Genomic DNA, 21,085 nt, shown 5'->3' with positions numbered 1-21,085 from the left:
TCACTGTGAAAGAAAATCACTTTAATTCATTGCTAGTAGTCTCTATAAAGTATCAATTATATTCATTTGCATGAAGAGCGAAAGAGATAGTGATTTATGCATTTAAAGAGACACTTTCTACACGATTATAAATTAACATGATACTTATATTTATTGTGCTTTTCATTAAGAGCAGCCTGATAAACCACATGGCATTAGTTACAAAAAGCTTTAGTTCATACATTCACATGTATTTATTATAATCAACTCTGTTAAAAGAACACAAGTCTGTTAGTTTTTCTTTGTTTGATAAGGCCTGTGTTTGTTCTCAAATACTTGCAGATGAAAATCACATTAAGACCATTAAATAGATAAATATGCATTTATTTATTTTCCATATCTATTTAAGGAATATTGAATACATATATATTCCTCATACAAATATGGAAAACACTCGGATATAGAATCTAAAGCATCTTTACATAAATCGATGCATCAATTCAATAGGATAATTTATGTACAAATGGCTTTTTGAATGATATTTCATTAAAAAGGCCCATTGTTAATACTGTGTCAACAACACCTTATTAAATAGCTTAATTAGAGACAGGAGATGAAATACTGAAGAACAGTTTAGTCATGTGACACCAACGCAGCACTTCCACCATTTACAGCACAAAACAGTCTTCTCACTGCTGGTGCGAAAAAGCTAGTGGAATCTGTGTTAAGATTGTGACTGAAAAGGTCCAGTGACCCGAGATCATCTGATCTAGAAACAGCCATTCAGAGCTGATCCCAGAGCAGTGTGTCCATACTTCTGGAGGCATACGCAGAGATCAGGTGGACACGGGGGTCTTAAGCGTGCTGAGACCACAGGAACCGGTCACAGCGCTCCAACATGGTCTGAATCAGTGCTCTAAGAGGACAGTGAGAGAAAATGCATGAGAACAAAACCTGTTAAACATTACCCATGTTCAGGATAGGATATACAAGCACACTGCGCAGTATATACTATACTATGCCTACTGTTTTCAAATGACATTCCTAAAGGAAAACTACTGCACAATACAGTATATACTGTACGCTGCCTACTATTTTCCTAAAACAATGTGTTTGCAATGGAATACTAATGTTCTGCTATATAATGAATACTTATACTAATGTACACGAAACCAATGTCTAAATTTGAAATAGCATACTATTTCATACTACTCTTACTATTTCTCGAATATACCTTATATGCCAGAAATAGTGCTATGCTAGTAAGCTATTCCGAATACAACCAATATGTTCAGAATGGAATATTAGCATATTGTGCCGTATATACTGTACACAATCTACTTTTTTTATGGAATAGTAGCGTACTGCTTGCTATATACAGTACACAGCCTACTATTTTCCAAAAATAATGTCTAAATTCAAAATAGCATACTACTATAATAGTAAATGCACAATGCGCACAGCATAAACTGTAAGACTGCCTTACATATCTTTATCTGGCAGAAATAGTAAGAGTACAATGCTAGTATGTTATTCCGAATTCAACAAATATGTTCAGAATGGAAGAATAGCATACTTTGCAGTATATACTGCACACAAACTACTATTTTTTATAATCAGTGTGTTCTGCGTGGAATACTAGCGAACTGCTTACTCAAAACTACAGTAATCAACATTTTAAGTGGATCAAAAAAGTTTATCAAAGTTGTCCTAAGACAAGAACGGATTTTGTATTTTGTATGACTTTGATGAAAGGTTTTGATCCACTTCAAATGTTGACTAGTGTATATACTGCACTTTTCTGTTTTTCACACGCTCACCTTTGCCGCTTCTCAGCCATACGCAGCAGATCACAGACCAGCGTGGAGCGTGAACTGAGATCCACCTGTATCCCGCGTTCCTGGAGGGCCGCCAGGGCCTGATCCGGCCCGAAGACCTTGACCAGACGCAGGATGATGTTCTCTGGGCTGACCCGAATGCTCCAGTCATTTGAACTGTTCGATAGGTCAGAGGAACTGTCACTCGTGCCATTACTGTTAGTGTCGTCTGAACAGGATCCATTGGTGCTGCTGGGCAGAGGTGAAGTAGGCGTCGCTTCGTCGACTGAACTGATTTGCTGTGAGAGCTGGAGTAGCAAAACCCACTCATCAAGAGACTGAGGAACAATACCTACAGAAAGAGAAAAAGCGATATTTTAGGGTGAGTTTACATGACAACGATATGCTGAAAACTGTGAAGTTTCTACTTTGAGTTTTCCGCGATCGTCAAAACGATCCCCATTCACACGGATCCACGAAAAGGATTAAAAACGCTGTATTCTGCTGCCCGGCCATTAGATGGCGATGAAACACTATAAACTGAACACGTAATACGCATGTGCATGACGTCATCGTCTTTTTGTTGTTATTTACACAGAGACCGTTTTCAAAAAGATGCGTTTTCAGGCACCCAAAACACTGTTGTCGTGTAAACGACCCCTTAGAGATCGCATAAAAGTTTTACGGTTTAGTTGAAAACGGTGTCGTGTAAAGAGCCCCTTAGATATGGAATAAATGCTGCAGAACTGATTCATGGGTTATTTAAGGCCTGGTCCACACGTACACGGGTATTTTTATAAACATCGTTTTTCCTCCTTCGTTTAAAAACAAATTTGTGTCCACATGAAAACGCAAAAATACGCTATTTGGCTCTGTCAAGAGCATTACAAGCCAACAGGTGGCGATATAACCCTAACCGTGAAGCCATGTTGGCCAATCAGAAACCAAAAAAAAAAAAAAAAAGGTTAATCCCGTTCTGGTTCTGACGTCACAAGCCAAAATCTCCGATTTCACCGTCTACACGACAACACTGCAATGGAGTTTCTAAAAATCTTCACCCAGTTTTCAAAAAAGTTTGGTTTCAGTGACCGAATACTGCGTTTGCGTGAGGACGAATGGCCAAACTGCATAGAATGAAAGCTGCGGTTCTGAAAATACCCGTGTTACACCGTGTCCTAACTACACGCGCCGCCACGCCGCGACGATTCTATTTTAGAAACGGTTTCTATTTTTCTGTGACGTCGCGGCTGGAACAACAAACACAAAGTGTGCCAATAATAATCTCAGGTACTGTGTTTATGTGCTTTATTTAATATTAAAAGTGTGTCATGTGACTTTGAATATCATTTAGTGCTCCAGCTTCAGATCTTGAAATGAAACAAATGGAAACAAGAACGTTCAAACTGTGAACAAACAAGTGTATTATTTGACAAAGATTGTTTTAGTAACTCAGTATGTATTTGAATAATGTTTAAATGGTGTAATATTTGTGAATTGAGATTACTCTCTGGTGCTGTGCACTCGCCGCGAGACTCCGCCCACACGCTGTTCTGATTGGCTGTGGGTTTTGATTGATTTTTACACACCTCGCAGTCGCGAGTCTAGTGTGACAAATTATTTGACGCTGGAATCTTATCGCATCGCGTCTGGTTAGGACACGGTGTAAGTGTCAGACAGACAGTTCTTGGTTAGCGAATTAGATTTTATATTGACAGTCTCTCTTCGTCTGTTCATCTAAAAGACAGTTTTGAGTATCTGTGATTGTTTTACCATCATCCTCCTCTAGAAGCGTCATGTCATCCAGTCTGCAGATGGCGCTGAAAGCCTCTGCTCGCCGCTGCAACTCTCTGCACAGGTACAGGTAACCCATCCAATACCTGAGAGACAAATAACACAGTCACAGTTTATAAAACTACCCATTCTGATTGAATTCTATCCATTCTAATTCTACACTCACCCTTGAGTTCTACACATCTCCAGCATCTTCTGTTTGGAGGTCAGATCAGCAGGCAAGCGGATCAGCAGAGACAGCAGACGCCCATAACCCCAGCTGAAGAAATGTGAGTGCCACCTACAGCACAGGAGACAATATAATCAGCGAAATAGGAATATAGTATATTTACCCCCCCTTTCACAGACGAGGCTTGAGTCTAGTCCCAGACTAAAATGCATGTTCGAGCTGTTTTAACTGAAAGCAACTTAAAATATGTCAGTGCCATTGTTTTGTCTCAAGATGCACACCAGTGTGAAACCAGGCCATAGAATATATATATATATATATATAGAGAGAGAGAGAGAGAGAGAGAGAGAGAGAGACACATTATAGAGTACAATATATATATATATATATATATAATTTTTTTTTTGGAACAACATTTGTTTTACAGACAAAAATAGTTTTGTGTACCTGGGCTGTCCGTCAGGAGTGAGTGTGTCATCCCTTAGTGGGGCATCTTGGGATAACGCCAGTTCCAGCCAATCCTGTCGCAGAGTTTCTGGCTGGAGAAGAGAACCCAAGAAAGACAACCTGGGAGATGACAAAAAAATAATGTATATAGATTATTCTACATGTTCAAGAACACAATATCACAGTGTAAAAATGACACATACACAACCTTAACAATCATGACTAACACACATTGTAAAACATTGTATAATGTAACACGGCCGTACCGCTGCTGCTCGGCTCGTGATTGGACCAGATTGTCCAGATAAGGCAGGAAGTGGCTCGGTAAAGCCATAGCCATGATGTCAGAGGGGAGGATTGTGGGATAGAACTGCGGGTAGGCACGAACGGCCAGCTCCCCGTGCTTCTCATAGAGTCTACAGAAAGAAAGCAAACATTATATTCAATATAAATAGTTTAGAGCTTTATTAATCCCCATGGGGCAATTCATTTAAACCCGTCATGGTGCTTCACATATAACACTTAAAGGGATGGTTCGGAGTAATTTCAATCTAGGGTCCTTTGCACCATGACCTCGAGCCAAACACCCCCCAGAAGCCTTTTTTTTCCCCTTGGTTGAACATTATTAAAGTTTATTTAGAGATATCAGCCGGATGGCTTAGTGCAGGCGCTAATGGATCCTATGATGTATCTCATAAATTACCCCACTAATAATGCCCAGAATGGTACCAAACTTCTACAGTAGTACAAATAGGTTCTGTACTCATAAAACGAGGCATTGGAAAGTTTGTAAATAATTGTTGCAAACTGGTACTACCAACAAAATATTAGTGTATTCCTGGAACTGGGTGTCATTACACTATATCCTTATGCATCACTTTCTGCCCGGACTTTTACGGGCTTTTCACAAACCACTGAAGTGACGTCGGTGTCTGGGTTAGCGGTAGCATTAGCCATCAGGCAAGTGTTATTTAAAAAAACTCCTGATGTACTTGCAAACTTTCCAATGCATAGTTTTTATGAGTACAGAACCTATTTGTACTACTGTAGAAGTTTGGTACCATTCTGGGCATTATTAGTGGGGTAATTTACGAGATACATCATAGGATCCGTTAGCGCCTGCACTATAAGCTCTAACTTTAATAATGTTCAACCAAGGGGAAAAAGGCTTCTGGGGGGGGTGTTTGGCTCGAGGTCATGGTGCAAAGGACCCTAGGTTGAAATTACTCCGAACCATCCCTTTAACACGTACAAAATACAAAATGATGTGTTCACACCTCTGCAGCTGACCATATTGATAATATACAGATATTCTAAGAGTGTTTTGCTCTGAGTGATGTAAACTCACCTGTACAGGTGTGAGAGGAGCAGAGGTGTGTTCCAGGGCTGAAGTTCTCTCAGACTGCGCAGAGACTTTAGCAGGTCGCCCTTCTGAATCACTTCCACCACCTTACTGGCCTGAGTGAACTCTACCACCCGCCAGAAACAAAAAAATATCACCATGTTTTTAGGAATAAAACATTGTATAAAAGCAGGTGAATTATATATGAATAAAACCTTCCATTAAAACCTTTAGAATATAGATAGGAATTAAACTGTAAAGTTTGGTGTATGTAAAGATGCTGAAGTGGAGATTTCTGAGAAAAACACTCATTGCCCTTTAAATAGGTATTGTGATTGAAATCTACAGGTGCAAATAGATGCAATAAAATAAACACTTAGAGCGTTTTCACACCTGAAAGTCCGCACCAAGGTCCGAACCAAAGTTCATGTTTTGATACATTTTATACGTTCGGTAAGTTTTGGTTTGGTTCACATTGCTTCCTGTCATCATTATCTATATGGGCTGCGTCTTGACATTGATTGGTTTGTAAATGGATGTGCGTCTGATGTCAGCGTGTACTATACTGTTATTATTACGGCATTACGACCAGCAGCAATAACTATACTCGAGGCTAGTTCAAATTCGCCAAATGAACGTCCTCGTTGTGCGAACATTTTATTGTCGCCGACAGGAAAGGAGGAGAAGACTGCAACCAATCCTGCGGGAACCACCGGAACTTCCTGTAAATGGTCCGAAAGTCCGAACCATACAGAATATGCGTTCACACTAGAAACGTTCAAAAGTTTGATCCGGACCGAGACTACCTCTTTTCGTCGGACCAAATTTTGTCTGTTTGGTCCGAGGGAGGTTTCACACCTGTAATTTTGATTCGGATCAAACTGAAAAGTCATAAAATCCGGACCAAACAAGGTAGGTGTGAAAGGGCCCTTAAAGGTGCATTTTAGATGTATTATTTCCACTACTCTGAAAAAACATGTTATAAAAAGCCAAATAGCATTAAAAAAACTTCTTCTGTAGTGTCTTGCCTTAGCAGAATTGCAATAAAAAGCAGGTTTATTATAACAGTTACTATTCATTTTTGTGAAAACGTACCCAGCATGCCAGCGATATACGCCTTCAGCACCTCTCGGTGCTCTCTGTATCTCAGCATACACATCTTCCTCACTCTCTCCTGGTCCAACAGGAAGAAGAACCTCCTCAGGAACACACACACACTTTCGACGCCTCCTCTACCGGGGCAGCCCATCTCCAGATAAAGACAGGCCAGCTGTGAGAGGTCAGCCTGGAGGTCAGGTGGCAGAGGTTTGGGGGAAAACAGCTGGATTAATTCAACATGGTTAGCAAGAGGTGGGAATGACGCTCTGACTGGGGCGGTGGAACAAGGGATGGTCTCTCCGAGGTCCTCTTCTTCGGTGAGGGTTGCGGATTCATCCAGGTTAGTAGACGGCGCTGTTACGATCTCTGGCTGAACCCCGACGCAGCAGGACATTGATGAAACAAGCTCTTCCTCCTCTAGAGGAGTTATTTCTCTAGGTACGCTGTAATCCTCAGGACCCAGAACCCTCTCCAGAACCGGGGCCCAGTCTTGGAGCACATCGCCGAGGCAGACGGGGTCCAGTAAAACCATGGGGTTCTGGATCTGAGAGCTACAACAGAACATATAATCAACTCTTAATATCAGTTCAGTGTGCAGTAAAAGCATCAGCAACTACAGTGATTGGCTAGTCATATATATATATATATAAATCTGAATAAAAATCCTTTGACAATGCAGGTCTACTAAAAATGCAGTATATACACTAGTCAACATTTGAAGTGGATCAAAACCTTTCATCAAAGTTATACATGAATTTTGAACAGTGGGGATTTCTCTAAGAATGCAATGGAAGCTCGACTTCCCCTATAATGTCAAAAAATTAATGGTCAAATATGTACTATTGTGCTAACATTTTATTGACAAAAAATGCGTTAGAAAACGTTCATCTCAAAGACGAGTTTGTTCAGAATCATTTACATACAGCAGGTCGGCTGATTCGATTTCTTTCTCATACATTCCCGTAGCGTCACAGTGCATTTCCCTGTTGAAGCCCAGCTTCCATTGACTTCAGTGGAGCTGCTCTGAACAGTTTTTTTCAGTGCTTCGAAACTAGACGGTCATTGGATAAATGCTGCGATTATGTCCCGCCCACGGAGGCTCAGCGTCTCTGGGGGGTGAATGGAGGAGTGGGCTGGCCTGGACTCCGGGCTTCTGCGTGATGATTGGAGGGTCTGTCGAAAAGCTGCATCTCCTTTTGATTGACAGCGATTTCATACAATAAAAAGTCGCTGATGCTGAAGCTATTCGAGCTCAGTCCCATCGCGGACTTTTCAAATTTTCATAATACATTTCACACAATTATACATTTATACCTTTATTATATTATTACTTATTATAACTTTTATATTGTTATTAGTAATAATTAAAAAATAATTAGTAAAATAATTACAAAAAATATTGTTATTAGTAGTATTATTACACTTTATTATATTATTATTTATACCTTTATTATATTATTACATTTATACAATTATACCTAACTCTGCTGGCCATTGAGAAGACACTGGTCAAGTCACTGGAAAACACGCCTAGTTGGTACGATAGGGTCACAGAGCACTTTTTTTATAAAAGGAACGTAGGGCAGAATTTACATATAAATAAATGGACAATTTTTATGATGTAGGCCGAAAATGAGCTTCCCCTCTTTGAAATACCAGCAGCCGCCACTGATTTTGAACAATACCCGTTCTTGTCTTAGGACAACTTTGATGAATTTTTTTGATCCACTTCAAATGTTGATTACTGTACATCATTTTCCTTATGCATTAAATGTATTTTAAACAAAAATCTTGAGAACGAACTTATTGACTGCAAAGTTTTGGGTTAGTCTTTTTTTTTTTATGTATTTGAAAGAAGTCTCTTATGCAAAAAATACAGTAAAAAACTGTAATATTTGTAATATTAAGAAATGTTATTACAATTTAAAATAACTGTTTTCTATGTGAATATATTTTACAATGTAATTTATTCCTGTGATCAAAGCTGCATTTTCAGCATCATTACTTTACATTACATATTCAGTCTTCAGTGTCACCTTCTAATATGATGATTTGCAGCATAAGAAACACATTATGATTATCAGTGTTGTGCTGCTTAATATTTTTCTAGAAACCGTGATGTATTTTTTCAGGATTCTTTGATGAATAGAAAGTTCAAAAGAACAGCATTTATTTAAAGCGGAAATCTTTTTTAACAATATAATTCATCATTGCTTATCTTACATAATACCATCTCTCATTAATGTATCATATGTGCACATTCATTAGCTTACAGTTGAACTGTCTGCAGCAGTAGGAAGTAACTCACATGGCTTTCTTTGTGGCGTCTCTCAACTCCTGCAGCTCAGACTCCGAGCTGGACTGCTCAGCGTTCATTCTTATAGAGAGAGAGAGACAATCAAAAACCACAATACAAACAACATAACTACATAAAACAATCAATAGCAGCAGTCAGACAACATTAACACACTCACTCATGCTCGCCTTCCTCTGGAAGAGGAGTCACTGTGACCGTGACCTCTCCTTGAATGCCTTCCCTGAGGTCAGGCCGAGGCCATAGGTCTGAGTTCATCTGAAGCGTGTTGATCTTCTCGGTCGTCTTTTTCACAAAGCTAGAGACACTGACACACACACACACACACACATTTACATTATAAATCGCTATGATCATAACCAAGATCAGCAATGACAGTCCAAAACATAAGCAGCTGGTTTTCAAATAAACAACGTCTGCATACATTAAAAAAAACAAAGAGAAGGAGAAATAGTTGGTAACCTCGCCAATCATGCGCATCAGTGTAAAATGAGACAATGTGTCAAGGACATGTGTGACACAACGACAAAACAGGAAGTCACAGTTTTAAAAATAATCTGGGCATCAGCAGCTGCATTTTAATGAGCATTAGAGCTTCCTTGTGACCCAGCCAATCAGACTGTGTCTGGTGTGAAATTTAAGAGGAAATGAAATTACAATGAAATATAAGGGGACTTTGTGTGGTCAGATGTAAGTGTGTGTGTGTACCTGTCTCGAACAGCCTGCAGGGCAACTCGTGGAGGTTTTGAGCGGAAAGTAAGAGGCAGAAACTGCAAGCCGAGGTCTGACCTGTCGCCCTCTCCGCGCACAGACTGAGAGTCTTCAGGATAGCAAAAGGAGGAGTTGAAATGATAGAGAGATGAATGAAGAGAATGAGAAGAAGTCAGAAGATGTGGAAACAACTAGGCGAAAGCACGATTAAGCATTAACTGATTCATCACATGAAAAAAAAGTGTTCAAAACACCAGATAAATGATTAAACTGCTGCTCACTGATGTTTTTAGTGTATTTTATTGCAAAATATTTGACATACAACACACTGACATACAATTACTACTATAAAACCATTTAAAAATTCACAAATAATTATATATTTTTTGACATAAGTGTAAACTTTGGTTTTTATTTTGGTCGATAGCTCTGCACGCAGTTAAATCACATTGGTTCCCTTTATTGAACATCAAAATTGTTATTAAAGATCAATTCTGATTGGCTGAGTTTGTTGCATAATGTAGTTTTTTGTGTTGCTTTCAGTGAAGATGCGAAAATTAAACTTATTTACTATCTTAATACATGTTCCTGGTGTTATTATTCTCCATGATTCATCCATGCATGTTACTCCAAATGCAAAATAAGGGTATGCTCTGCCTCTAAAATGGCTTTCCTTTATGGCTGATGTCACAGTAAATAAAATGAAGTCCCACTTCTTGTTTAATATCCTCGCTCACTCTGAAATATGTCAATTTACTGAAAATTGGTTGCTTCAAGACACAGTGTTACAGTTTCTGTGTAGTTTTACAAGCTAAATAGTTATGTGATGTAGAAAGTCCCTTTCTGGTCCTTAGTGAAATGTGAGTGGATTACTTCTTGTATTCGGACAAGGAATTCCCAATGAGAGAGCCGAACTCTTACTACTTCCCTTTTAGGTTTGAAATCGATCTCTCTGTCTCACCATTGTCCACCTGCTCTTCCTCAGTGAAATTGAACTCCTTCAGCCGCTCCTCCTCAAGCATCGATTGGTTGGCGAGGGAGTTGGTGTCATCATCTGATTGGCTGCCTCTTCGGCTGATGACGCGGTAGATGCCGCAGTCCAGAACGTTAAAGCTCTCCTGCGCAGGAAGAGTCATTTAGCATTTTAAAAATGTGTCTCTCTATATATATATATATATATATATATATGACCCTGAACCACAAAACCAGTCACATGGGTCAATTTTATGAAATTGAGATGTATACATCATATGAAGCTGAATAAATAAGCTTTCCATTGGTGGATGGTTTGTTAGGATAGGACAATATTTGGTCGAGATACAAATATTTGAAAATCTGGAATCTGAGGGTGTAAAAAAAAAAAAAAAAAAATCGAAACATTGAGAAAATCAGCTTTAAATTTCTCCATTTATGTTCGTGCTTTTGCTGCATTCACTCACAAAAATAAATGTTTATATATATATATATTTGCACTCACGTGCGAGGAAATGCTGCTCCTGCGGCTGCTGCAGGCCGAGTCCAGTGGCTCCAGTTTGCTGATCACTTCCTCCAGCTGACCAATCAGCTGCTGTTGGGAGGCGGAGTTTAGCTGAGCCTTGAGATGCTCCAGTCGATCAATGGGGAGGGACTTCCTGGCCTGAAGAAATGCAAAAGAGAGAGACTATTTTTGGAAAGGAGCACTAGCGTAATATTTAAAGCACAATGAACAGTATATACTACCTCTTTCTTAAAAAGCCCAATGAAGTGCCTTGGAACACGCAGCTTTGTTTGACGTAATTTCCACTGAAACAGGAAGCTAAGCTGGGATGTATTGAATGGCCCCTCCCCCTTTTCAAAATATCCAATAGCGTTTAGTTTACCTCACAGACTGCAAGTCGTACTTCACAGCACCATGGAAGCGAATCCGAGCGCTGATGATAAGTTGGATTCAATAGTAGAGGTGTGAATAAATTCTAGCCATTTCATTCTTAATTGCTTTGTGACGTGTCAACGGTTGCTTTGGCCAGGTGGTATTTATAGCATGGGGGCGGAGCTTTAGATTCTAGAGAGCATTTGATTGGACAGAAGATGTGATGAGAAGCTGAAGTGTCATAAAAATCTGTGATCCATTTTGGCGGAAGTGAGAGACTAAGTTTTGAATGCTTAAATCTCCTAAATGTGAATTTTGTCATTGTTTTGGAACACGCCAGCTTATTCATAACCTTAAGGCTAACATATTCATACTAAAAGCTAAAAAATTTACATTTTGATTTCAGGGGGCCTTTAAACTAGTATGTAAAACAGCATGTAGTATAAATGCGTGCTCAATGTGTTCTTGTTTGTGCGTACCCTGGATGTAATAACGGTATGCTGAAACATGCAGCAGACGGTGGCGGCGAGCGTCCAGTTCTCCCTCTTCATCAGCCGCTCCACACAGCGATCAGGTGACACCAGCAACAGGTGAGACAAACGTCCGTCACCATGGAGACAAAATATCTCGTTACGGAAAACTGAAATCTCCACCACATCTATGGAGGGAGGAAGACAGATATGGATCCAAGTGCCGTAAAACGATCAAAATGGTCATATAATATATATTTTTTAAATAAGCTAAATTAATTTATTTTTTTATTTTTTTATAAAAAATTATTAGTAAAAAAATCTAAAAATAATTCATATATAAAAAATACAATTGAAAATAACAACAACAAAAAAAATTACTTTTTTTCCATACATTTTTTTATATTTTTTTATGTTTTATGTCAATTGGGTTGATTTTATATTATTAATATTTATTTATTACCATAATTATATAACTATTAATTTTATAATAAATGTTACATTTATAATAAAAAAAATTTGGAAGACAGATGAGCTATAATATCATGAAATTTAAAAAAAATATATGTTTGGAGTGAATATACTTTCGTGCATGCATCACTTTCATGACCTCTCACCTTTGACCTCTGTCCACAGCAGAACCTGACCACTGTGAGGTGTGAAGATGTAAATGGCAGAATCCGTCCAGGTGAGCAGATTTTGATCACTAAGAAACACGAAAAGTCAAATATTAACACCAGAACCCTTTCAAACCTGAGACGTTATCTTCGTAATCATAATACACACAGCAGATATGAAATACTGTGTCTTTACCAAAGAGGTCATGTGTTATTTTAATACAAGGAGTGGTTACCCAAACTGAAGGAGTCTTGGGAAAGCCAGAGACTGAGGACTCGTCGGTGCGGGATTGAAATGAGGCTCATTCCTGAACAAAAATACACAACAAAAATGTAATGAGAGAAAAATAATGGAGATACAGAACTAAGGGCCAAAATGATGTCACAAGTAAGTGTTAAACACACAAACACACACTTGTAAGAGACGAGGGGCAGCGGTGGGCAGGCCAGAAGCTGTTTGAACTGGTGTGTGCTCAGGACTTCTCCACTGAAGCTGGACTCCCATATGCGTGAGCTGGGCCGGGCGCAGTACAGCAGGGCAGGAGGACCCCCCCCCTGACCCCCCTGACCCCGCTGACCCTGCAGGAGAAAACACGCCCCAAACTCTCCGACTCGCTCTTTATTACCCACACGCCAGAACTTCTCCCTGAGAGAAAGAGAGACAGGAACAGACTGAATTTATTTCTTGAAAGTATGTGTATGCATTAAAAGGCTCCTATTGTGCTTTTATTTTCATCTTTCTTTAGTGTGTAATGTTGGTGTTTGAGCATGAAAAAGGTCTGCAAAGTTACAAAGTCCCTCCAGCAGGAGTTCTTCTCTATATCAGTGCCAGTGTTTCTGAACTCCCTGAAACGCCTCCATTGTAGTCTTGAGTTTTCTTCCGGGAACGAACACGTCACAATATTCCTCATTATAATAATTAACACGCAGAATAAAGGGGGCGGGGCCTGGTTGAGTTAGTTAGTAGTGTGTGGAAACTGGAGGTTATGGTAAGGGGCCAATCACAACACACTGATCCAGCCGACCAATCAAAGCACACTGTGCTTTTCAGAAGGAGGGGCTGGGAAGAGAGGAGCAGCAACAATGGAGAATTTGGGAAAAATAATGTGTTTCTTGAAACATTCAAGTATGAAAACCTATTTTAGCAGACCCCGAAAACAAATCAAGAAATGTTTTCAGATTCTTTTTTTTTTATTTGATAAACATTTAATCTTAGTTATGGTCTGAGGACATGGGGAAAATGTGATATCAGTGTTTGATATGATAAATTTGATCAAATAAAGAGCCCTATTCATACATCTGCGCCAAGAATTCAAAGTGAACAAATCGTTTTTTTAAACTAATTGCAGGTAAAGGGACATGTCGTCCTATGTTTCCTGCCAACACACACACCTCTCGGTGTCACACAGGTAGCAGCGGCTGAGAGACGAGACCATCAGGTGTCCGTCTGTGTACCCCAGCTGAACGACACGTGAATCCACAGTGGTGATGGTCTGAACTGGGAACATCACAAACGCAGAGCCCTGTTTGGAAGCAAAACCAAACCACAAACAAACACACAAGCTCCGATTAGGAAAACAAATCTTTTTATAGGATGGATTTTTTTTTTTTTTTTTTTGTAGTGTGTGTGTGTGTATGACTTTGTCTTGTGTGTATGCTTGTATGCTACTGTTCAAAAGTTTGGGATCAGTATGAACGTTTTCTTATACCTTCCCGAGTTTTGCCGACCCAGCCCGGACGCAGGACACTTTTCCCCCGACATCTCCAGCAAACACTCGGAGGGCCACAGTGTCCCAGCACAGAGATGTTACCGTCTGTCCGCGATGCTCCCAGGACACACACACGCGCTCAGGACGGCCACGCCTCTCCAAGTGCAGCTCCCACACCACCACCAACCCCTGACTGGCGTACACACACAAACAAACGCATCCAGCTTGTCAACTACAAACACCAGGAGCACATGTAAATGTGGCGAAGATGAATCAGTAGCACCTCACTGCAGTACACGAGATCCAGGGGGCGGAGTTGGATCCAGATATAAGGGGTGGAGATGGGTAGGTTTAGGGATCAGGGGGTGGAGATGGGTAGGTTTAGGTATATGTAAGGTGGGAGGAGTTGGATCTGGATCCAACTCCTCCCCCTGGATTTCGTGTTCTGCAGTGAGGACCATCTCAGATGAATACCTTGTTGCTACAGCGATAAAGTCCTCATCATGGGGGCAGCAAGAGACCTGCGTGATTGAGCCTTCCTAAATAAAGACAAAGAAGATACACACTAGACACGTTTCCATTACAGATTTGCGCAAAAATGTGTGATATTTTCTAAATGTCAATAAAAAACTATTGCGAAATGATGCCGTTTCCATTAACCCATGTTATGCGACTAAAACGTAATTTTTCCTCTCGCGAAAAAGTCGTACCAAAAATCATGGCAATGTATGTTGGTAGGTTTACGTATATATAGGCAGCCACTGCACTAGCCATTATTTTTAATCGAAGGAGACGTGTGTGTTATCCAAGGATTAATGGCAAGGAAAACCCCTTTCACATATGAGGTTTCTCATTTCTGCTTCAAGGTCTTGATAATTGTTGCACTTCTTTGTTGTTTAGAATCCAGTATTGTATTCCCGTATTACTTTTGTCTTTTATGAGTTTAATAAAGAACTCTGTCTCGTCTTCTGTCCAAACACACCGCGTCATCTTTAAAGGAACCGTATGTAAGATTGTGGCCAAAACTGGTACTGCAATCACTTTCAAATTACTGTAGAGCGGTGTATCCCCTCCCCCTCCCCCCTGACTCGAGGTCGCCAGTTAGGCTGCAGGATCCAGCAGGAACGTAGGCTGATACGAGGAGCTTCCAATGGCAAGTGACGAGTCCTACACAATACGTTTTTTTTCGGACTTTGTCACAACGTATTTCGGATTCATAACGAGGTCTTTTAGGTTTCGTAACGTTAGACATTTTTTATCCGACACGTTTGTAGCTGCAGCTGTGGTAACTAGAGCAGAGCTGGCAACCCGGATGCCGAAACACTACTGACTTCGTGATTGGTAGATAGGTGGAGAGTGGAGCATCAGGCCAAAACACAACATGACAACATCAACATCAGTTGAGGGCTGCAACTTCACTTTTAAATGACAATATCCTGGCCGGACTACTGTTGTCAGTGATATAAATATTTGAAATGAACATGATTTCTTAATGTCTAGTGACATATCAGGGCCATTTTATGATTAATTGAAATACATTTCTTACATACGGTTCCTTTAAAGAATGATCGACTTTTACGTACGTCAGGTGACCTGTAAATGCGAAAAAACTGTTTCCATTGCAGTTTTCGAATTGCCTGAAAAATCACCTCATGCGAGCGTAAAAATATTATTTTTGCGAAATATGGGCAAAAATTTTGTTTTAATTGGGCGCATTTTCAAATCGCAATTTCAATTTGCGCAATTTGAAGGGTAATGGAATCGTGGCTAGTGATGAACACTTTCATTTTCACTCCGAAAATTGTTATGGCCGAAATGATAAATCTTTATTTTTTCTAAAGACATTAACGTTTCTCGATGTGATGCATCACAGAAATCAGCAGGACTTTTTTTTACATTCTGTCCCTATTTTCACTCATCTGTAAACACTTCCTGTTTCCTTGCTACTTAGAAACCTTGAAAAACACTTTTCGTGAGTCAAAGCAGAGCATGACGTAAGTGAAAGATGATACCAATATAGACGACAATAATAATGCATTATACTCCGACTATGACTGTGTGATCAATAATCACTTCACAGTGCCAATAAAACACAGGAAGAAGCAAACGCATCATGCATACACCATTGCAGACTGCACAAAGACCAAACACACAATTGATAACATTGGACAATAGCATTTCAACACTGCTGATAGCTCTATGCATCAACTCAGTGACTAACTGTGTTAAAGGGGAACTTGTGAAATGAGTTGGCTGTGTGTACTTTGTGTGTGAGGATGAGTTTCTGCTTCCAGCCGTCTCTCTGAATGAGGTGAAGTCCTCCGGAGGACGTGCCCAGAGCGAGCCACTTTCTGGACACCGAGAGGCATGTGCACTGCGGGACACAGACAGAGAGAGAAGGATATTAGAGTGAATCTCACAAAATGTACAGGTCATATTTCATCCTGAATTTAGAAATAATTAAATATAACAATATTGATTGCTTATTAATTACTCACCCTCATGTTGTTCCAAACGCGCAAGACATCTCCGGAACACAAATGAAGATATTTTTGATGAAATCTGTGTGATTTCTGTCCCTCCATTGACAGCTACGCAACTACCACTTTGACACTTCAAAAAGTTCATAAAGAGATTGAAAATACAATCTGTTCATCAAATAAAGCGATCGAGTCTCTTCAGAAAATTTGGACTAAACCGCTCGAATAGGGCTGGGCGATAAAACGATAACGATAATTATCGCGATATAATTTTTCTCGATAAAACGATATCAAGAGTTTGATAAATGTTCGATAATGTTTATGCGCCAAAAGCGGAACGAAACTCATTTGAACCGCGCGCCACACGGACCATTTATCCGCTCGGCTCAAAGTCCAAACGGCAGCGCGGGCGCGAGCTCAGTAGAGCAGATGCGTTTACTCTGATCGCTCTCGGTCACGAGATCCAGTGAGAAGCGCTTGAGTTCAGTGAAGAACACAAATGTCTCAGTGATTTAAGCCAGTTTAAAGGCAGATGAAAGAGCGCTGACAAACAGGAGAAACACTGTGGGCAACGATCAGAAGGCTTTTCCGTCTACAAATTCCCATGATTTACCATGGATTTACTGTAACGTTAGCCTAGTAATATTAACTGCACCATGAAATGTGGGATATACATATTGAATTGTATTATATTATTAATGTAGACAATGTATTAAAGGACTGAGGGAATATAATTACAGTATTTAATAATGTATTTAGGCTCCTGTTTTTCATACAAATACCATAGAAACCATAAAGTTACATTTTGCCATGATAGTGAGGTGCTGTAGGCTATGCCTGGCTTTATCTGTGGTTATCATGATCTAAATGCATGATACTGGATGACCAATGGTTAAGTTTAATAAAACTCAAACAGTCAGAATATTACATTTTACCAAATAAAAATTAGCACATGCAGAAACTAAGAAATGAATTGTCCAATAAAGATATTTATTTTGTTAAGGAAAAATGACAAATGTTTGAATGTTCTACCTCAGATTTGTGAAATGTTCACCAGTTTGGCAAGTGTTTGTCCTGATATGTTCTGACAATAAAGAGTAGTTTAAAACCACAATTAACGCTCTGGTTGCTACAACTTTCACTTAGGAGCAAAAATCTGCCTTCAAATTTGAAAGAAATAAAGATTTGACTTTTATCGTGATAATTATCGATATCGACTGATATAAAAAAAAATTATCGTGATTTTTTTTTTTGGCCATATCGCCCAGCCCTACGCTCGAATCATATGGATTAGTTTCACGATCTCTTTATGAACTTTTTGAAGTGTCAAAGTGGTAGTTGCGTAGCTGTCAATGGAGGGACAGAAACCACACAGATTTCATCAAAAATATCTTAATTTGTGTTCCGAAGATGAACGCAAGTCTTTCGTGTTTGGAACGACATGAGGGTGAGTAATTACTGACAGAATTTTCAGAAAATATCTATGAAGATCATTTTCATGACAATTAAGCCACCCAGTTGTCATTAACGTAATGAAACAATAAAATAATCCTCATTATTGAAATTCAAAAATATTACATGCAACATTTAAATCACAATTATATACAAGTAGTTATTTTTACAGGATTCTTTAACAGCATTTATATGAAATTGAAATCTTTTGTAACACTGAAACATTTCTTCATGATGACATTTGATCAATTTAATGCTTTTTGATGAATAAAAGTATTAATTTCTTTTATTTCTAATAATCTAATTCTATTACGTCACAATGCAAAAAAAAAAAAATTCGAAAAAATTATTGTAATGTTCTTAAAGCTACACTGTGTAGGATTTTCTCCCATCTAGCGGTGAAATTGTTTATGACTACCCACTGAATATTACTTTCTAGCCCCTCCCATTCCGAGGGCGTTTTAACTCCTACGGTGGCCGTATTATTTCAAATCTGCCAGCAGTCGTGAGTAATCTCCCCCTCACATTTGTCACGGTGCCACTAAGTGTCAAAACGCGAAAGGCGAAGCTTGAATTTCCAGGTATGTCCCTCTTCTTTGGCTAATGTATTTTCAAGATGGAGGCGCAAAATGGCTGCCGCCATTCGAGTGACTCGCTCGTATGTATTCTAAATGGCAGATTCTACGCTTACTAGAATACTTGATTAGTTGGTAGAAGTAATTACACATTAATGAGCACATATCATTTTGAAAGAACAAAGTGTTTATCGCTAAGAATCAACTTAAAAAATAAAAATATTTGTTTTCTCTTTTTTCTTTTCTTTTGGTTTTAGGGTGAAACTACTTGACCCGAACATGTTTTGTTTGATTCATCAACTAAATTATTCCCCTTTATTATTCTCATGGCATGAAATCAAATAAATCTGAAAGACGTTTAACTAAGCTCCCTCAAAAGTAAACACCACCAACTGCGCGCAATTCAGGTCAGCTTGGATAACAGTTGCCATAAAAGCTGTACCAATAAACACTTCTACTCTTTCACAATAGTTGAGGTAGTTGAGTAGGTAAGTGCGTATGTTACTTTGATACGTCCCGAGTCCAGTCGCAGGGCGGAAAGGAGGGGGTCCAGACAGTCAAACTCTGCCAGGACATGAGTGCAGGACTCCACAGGAACCACAGGAATCATCCTGCACCGGCCTGAGAGGAAACAACAATAACATTGACTTTTTAGTGGGAATCATTAGTGAATGCAGCATGTTTGTCTAACTAGATGGCATTTTGGTGTAATATCATAGATGCATTTTTTTAAGCATCATGTGTGTATTCAAAACAGCAACTTTGCGCAGATTATGCATGCATGACATGTTTTAACAAGCAACCAATCACAAAAATGTATGCAAACATTGTTACCAGGTACACAAGCATTCAAACAGCAGCACTTTTGGTCATCATAAGCGGGTTCAGAGTCTGATTATGCCCAAAAATGAGCCCTCAATAGGCAGCAGAGTGAGCTCACTAGGTTGAGACACAGCCTTCCTCAGAGTCATATGATTCCAGGGAAATTCAATTGGAAAAAGCATGACTACCACGCATCTCTCTATTTTTCAGTGATTTTCCTTTGCTTTTCCACACAAAAATAGTTCCATTGAAGGACAATATATACAGACATAAACTGTATACACTATATGATATAAAGCAATGCTTAAACTAACCGAATATACAACAAAAACGTGATGTATAATCTATTTTTGGAAACTTTTACTCTCTTTATTTGTTTTTCACACATCTGAAAGTCAGCAGAAAAGACAAAACGCTTACTCTCTCACACATATACACACATTTGACCACTTCCGCTTAGTTTTGAACACATATTTACAAGAGTTCATTTTATGAAACACTATATATAACGTTAAAGGTGAATCTCAAAGTTAGAAGTTATAAATCAAACCGCCGCGTTAGCCGATTAGCATGACTGTCAATCACGAGATCCGAGTTTAAAACTCGCCAAAACAGCAAAAAACATCGAATAAATACATTTTTATTTGAGTTTTTGTCTTTAAAAAAACAGTTTGTTTAAGGTCAACGTTGATCCTGAGCTGGAAATTTAGGTACTTTCACAATCAACGTTTTACTTTCTACTTCTCCTCGTCACTCTTTCCTTAAATCCTTAGTTATATAATTTAAACGTTAAAGGCAATATAAACACTTTTTTTTCCCAAACGTTATTTATTTTATAAACAAATAAGTTGAACTTATTTGAGTTGCTAAATGTCACCTCAAGCATTTCAATAACGTATTAAACATGAATTAAGACGTATAAACTCGTGTTTTACCTCCTCCTGAGTTCCAGACGCATTTAAATCTGCGAAACCTCCAGAAATGTAGTAAAAATGAATCATTTAGTGTGTAAAGTGACGATCATGTGTTTCTTTTCGCCACTGTAATTCCTGCAGTGTGTTTGACAGCTGACTGAAAACTGACCGGCGCTACTTCTCCACAGCGAGCCACTCATTTGTGACGCGCAGTGATTCACACTCGCCCGGGGAACTATTTCTTGCGCCTTTGGACCTCACTTACTATCAAATACACAGGGAACTTTACTTACTCATAGCAAAACTTAATATATCTTCTAATCATGCATGAAAAAACATTCAAGTATTATTTGAACATATCTGCTTTACAAACAAATGATTCTCAAAAACGCGTAGGTGTTCCAGCAGTAGTTTGGGGTCCATTGGTCCATTAAAATCTCTGGTTGGTATTGATTGATATTTGAGACGCCCAGGAGAATAAAGCCTGTTCCATCACCAGCAAGCAAAAATAGCCAAGACTCGACCCTCA

General features: G+C 39.1%; 1 protein-coding gene across 1 annotated transcript; it reads right to left on the bottom strand.

Moving 5' to 3' along the window:
- Positions 1 to 125: 125 nt before the first annotated feature.
- hps5 (HPS5 biogenesis of lysosomal organelles complex 2 subunit 2) lies at positions 126 to 20,715 on the bottom strand. The gene is made up of 23 exons (XM_082159395.1): positions 20,578 to 20,715; positions 19,326 to 19,441; positions 16,577 to 16,687; positions 14,788 to 14,852; positions 14,314 to 14,506; positions 13,997 to 14,127; positions 13,020 to 13,250; positions 12,841 to 12,912; positions 12,605 to 12,693; positions 11,997 to 12,175; positions 11,146 to 11,304; positions 10,630 to 10,786; positions 9,666 to 9,777; positions 9,118 to 9,264; positions 8,952 to 9,020; positions 6,641 to 7,194; positions 5,552 to 5,672; positions 4,470 to 4,619; positions 4,204 to 4,323; positions 3,754 to 3,867; positions 3,567 to 3,673; positions 1,800 to 2,148; positions 126 to 895 (listed from the first exon to the last, which is right to left on the bottom strand). Exons 2-23 carry the CDS (start codon positions 19,428 to 19,430, stop codon positions 835 to 837), a joined length of 3,396 nt encoding a protein of 1,131 aa, XP_082015521.1. The 5' UTR covers positions 19,431 to 19,441; positions 20,578 to 20,715; the 3' UTR covers positions 126 to 834.
- Positions 20,716 to 21,085: the final 370 nt, after the last annotated feature.

Source organism: Leuciscus leuciscus (assembly GCF_965113295.1).
Source record: "Leuciscus leuciscus genome assembly, chromosome: 25".
Classification (NCBI taxonomy): domain Eukaryota; kingdom Metazoa; phylum Chordata; class Actinopteri; order Cypriniformes; family Leuciscidae; genus Leuciscus; species Leuciscus leuciscus.
Note: the sequence above shows the minus strand (reverse complement) of the source record. Positions and strands in the feature narration are given on the sequence as shown.

What these genes read in the sequence shown, in the direction of transcription:
- hps5 (XM_082159395.1), bottom strand. Translation starts at nt 19,430, where the DNA reads ATGATTCCTGTGGTTCCTGTGGAGTCCTGCACTCATGTCCTGGCAGAG. An exon ending in CCAAGACTCCTTCAGTTTGG is followed by an intron (nt 12,694 to 12,840) that starts GTAACCACTCCT and finishes CGTGTTTCTTAG; the next exon opens with TGATCAAAATCTGCTCACCT. An exon ending in ATACCGTTATTACATCCAGG is followed by an intron (nt 11,305 to 11,996) that starts GTACGCACAAAC and finishes GCATTTCTTCAG; the next exon opens with GCCAGGAAGTCCCTCCCCAT.